The 3,087-nt window shown below is 37.6% G+C and overlaps 1 protein-coding gene across 1 annotated transcript in view; it reads right to left on the bottom strand.

Moving 5' to 3' along the window:
• The window catches only part of LOC107678820 (nephrocan-like), an 11,307-nt gene extending 8,446 nt beyond the window's left edge, over positions 1–2,861 (bottom strand). The window contains exon 1 of the mRNA XM_016474225.1: positions 2,845–2,861. Coding sequence (XP_016329711.1) covers positions 2,845–2,861 — 17 coding nt within the window. The remainder of the gene's footprint in view (positions 1–2,844) is intronic.
• Positions 2,862–3,087: the final 226 nt, after the last annotated feature.

Here is a 3,087-nt window from a genome sequence, read left to right as displayed (position 1 = left end):
ATATAACCCCAATTCCAGAGAAGTTGGGACATTTTGTAAAATGCAATAAAATCAAGAATCTGTGATTTGTTCATTCTCTTTAACTTTTATTTAATTGACAAAAGTACAAAGAAAAGATTTCCAAAGATTTCACTGACCAACGTAAATGTATTTTGTAAATATGAACAAATTTTGTTTTTGACGGCTGCAACACATTCCCAAAAAGTTGGGACAGAGGTCAAAATAAAAGTGAAAAGGTTATAGAATATCCACGTTAAACTGTTTTGAAACAGCTCACAGTAAGCAGGTGAATTGGTAATAGGTCAAGGTACCATGTTTGGGTATAAAAGGAGCATTTCAGTCTTTGCAAGCAAAGCTGGATCATGGCTCATCACTTTGTGCCAAATTTCACAAGAGAAGTGTCAAACAAATCAAAAATCACATTTCGCAATGCAAAATTGCAAAGAATTTAGGTCTTTCATAAAGTACCATACATAATATTGTGAAAAGATTCAGGGAATCCAGAGAAATCTCAGTACATGTAGGGCAAGGCAGGAAACCTCAGTTGAATGTGCTTGACCTTTGAGCCCTCAGATGGCATTGCATAAGGCTGCGTTTACATTGCAAGTCTTAATGCACAGATCCGATCTATTGACCATCTCCGATTTTTTGGCACGTCTGTTTACATTCACTTTAGACATGACTGGTATCCGATATCTGTGTTTACATTAATTCCCACCCAAAAGGATTGGCTGCAGTGATCGCTTTACTATGCACATGGTAGACCCTCGGGTTTTAAATGGCCGTTAAAATTATTTATATAAATTCACTTTAGACACGACTGGTATCCGATATCTGTGTTTACATTAATTCCCACCCAAAAGGATTGTCTGCAGTGATCGCTTTACTATGCACATGGTAGACCCTCGGGTTTTAAATGGCCGTGCTTTTAAAATTATTTATATAATTCATGTCGAATGGCCATTATTATTTGCCAGCATGGACAACGGCTGTCATGGATGTTTTGCAGCACAAAATCTGACTGAACGGATAAAGACCGGAAAATAACGGTAATTTTAATTTGTTAGACTATTTTATCTACAGCTCGTTAGAGGTAGAATTCTTTAGTGAAATAAAGATGATATTGAAATGAATTCGAATAAATGAGAGAGAGAGAGAGAGAGAGAGAGAACTAACGCATGCACCCACGTGCGAGCGAGCGATTGTGAAGCATTGCAAACAAGCTTGTTGGTTTAATTACAAAAACTGCTAAGTTCTCACCTCATTGCTGAGAAATATATGTAGCTTTTAGCTGTTGTATTTTCAAAATTCACAGGGCGGGGGTTGAAACCAGCTCCTGAATGTGCAATTTCTTGCCTATAAAAAGTTTCCATCTCAATAAAATGCAAGCGCATACAGCACGCCGGCATTAAAACGCCATTAAAAATCTTTATGAGCAAACGTGTCGCCCTCGCATTGGGAGTTCTGTGGAGAATCGGATATGTGTGTTTAGACGTAGGTCGGATGTCCAGATATCAGATGTGTATCCGATTAAAATCCACATTTGGAAGTGGCTCAGGTCAGATGCAAAAAAAACAGATCTCGTGCGGGTTTTTGTGTTTACACGTGTGCAACAAATTCCGATCTGTGTCAGATGTGAGCGAAAGATCGGATTTTTTGTGCCAGTGTAAACGCAGCCTAAGATACCGTCATGCTGCTGTGTTAAATATAGCCACATGGGCTCGGGAGTACTTCAGAAAACCACTGTCATTTACCACAGTCTGCTGCTGCATCAAGCAATGCAACTTGAATATCTGTTACTCCAGGAGAAAGCTATAGGCCTACATTAATTCTATGCAGTGATGCTGTCGGGTTCTCTGGGCCAGAGCTCATCTCAGATAGTCAAAAAGACAGTGAAAATGTGTGCTGTTCTCAGTCCCAAAGACCAAAGGGACCATCCATACTTTCATTAGCGACAGAAGCAAAAGCAAACGTCTGTCATGGTAAATGAGTGCATCAGTGCAAACGGCATGGGTGACTGGAATATGTGCGAAGGTACTATTGACATGGAGGCATGTACTGGGATTGTACAGAGAAATATACTGCCATCAAGATGATGTTTTTCATGGGAAGTCCATTGTTATTAGATCAAGACAATGTCAGCTCTCATTCTGCATGTGCTACAACAGCGTGGTTTCGTAGACAGAGTGAATGTGCTAGACTGGCCAGCAGATCCGTCTCCTATTGAATATGTATGGCTCATCATGAAAAGGAGAATCAGACAACAACAATCACAGACTGCTGAGCATCTGAAGTCTTGTAGCAAGCGAGATTGGACAAAACTTTTGCTTGCAGAACTTTAACAATTAGTATCCTCAATTCCTAAACAATTAAACATTGTAATTAAAAGGACCGTTGATGTGACAGTGTTAAACATGCCTCTGTCCCAACTTTTTTGGAGTGTGTTGCAGCCGTCAAAATCTAAATTTGTTCATATTTTAAAAATACATTTACGTTGGTCAGTGAAAACTTTGGAAATCTTTTCTTTGTACTTTTGTCAATTAAATAAAAGTTAAAGAGAATGAACAAATCACAGATTCTTGATTTTATTGCATTTTACAAAATGTCCCAACTTCTCTGGAATTGGGGCTGTAAAACCTATACATGCTTGGTATATATATATATATATGTATATATGCAGTGTTGGGGGTAACGCATTACAAGTAACGCGAGTTACGTAATCAGATTACTTTTTTCAAGTAACTAGTAAAGTAACGCATTACTTTTTAATTTACAAGAGAATATCTGAGTTACTTTTTCAAATAAGTAACGCAAGTTACTTTTTTTTCCAATTTATTGACTGACAGCTCTCCTATCCCCATGTTGAGAAATCAGAAGATGTTACTGTAGTTCTAAAATAAATATGAATATGCATTAATTCATCTCACTCACAAAAACACAGATTCAGTATTCCTCAAAATGAATAAAAATAATGCAATTCAGAATATGACGCAAACCTGCAATAATTAAATGTTAAACAACACAAATATCCTTTATGTATTTAATCCCATTCTCTTTGCTTCTGACCTTCGATGATCCAGTTCAACC

The sequence above is a fragment of the Sinocyclocheilus anshuiensis genome, unplaced genomic scaffold (assembly GCF_001515605.1).
Source record: "Sinocyclocheilus anshuiensis isolate Anshui unplaced genomic scaffold, SAMN03320099.WGS_v1.1 scaffold1049, whole genome shotgun sequence".
NCBI classification, from domain to species: Eukaryota; Metazoa; Chordata; class Actinopteri; order Cypriniformes; family Cyprinidae; genus Sinocyclocheilus; species Sinocyclocheilus anshuiensis.
This window is presented reverse-complemented; position numbering and strand designations above follow the sequence as displayed.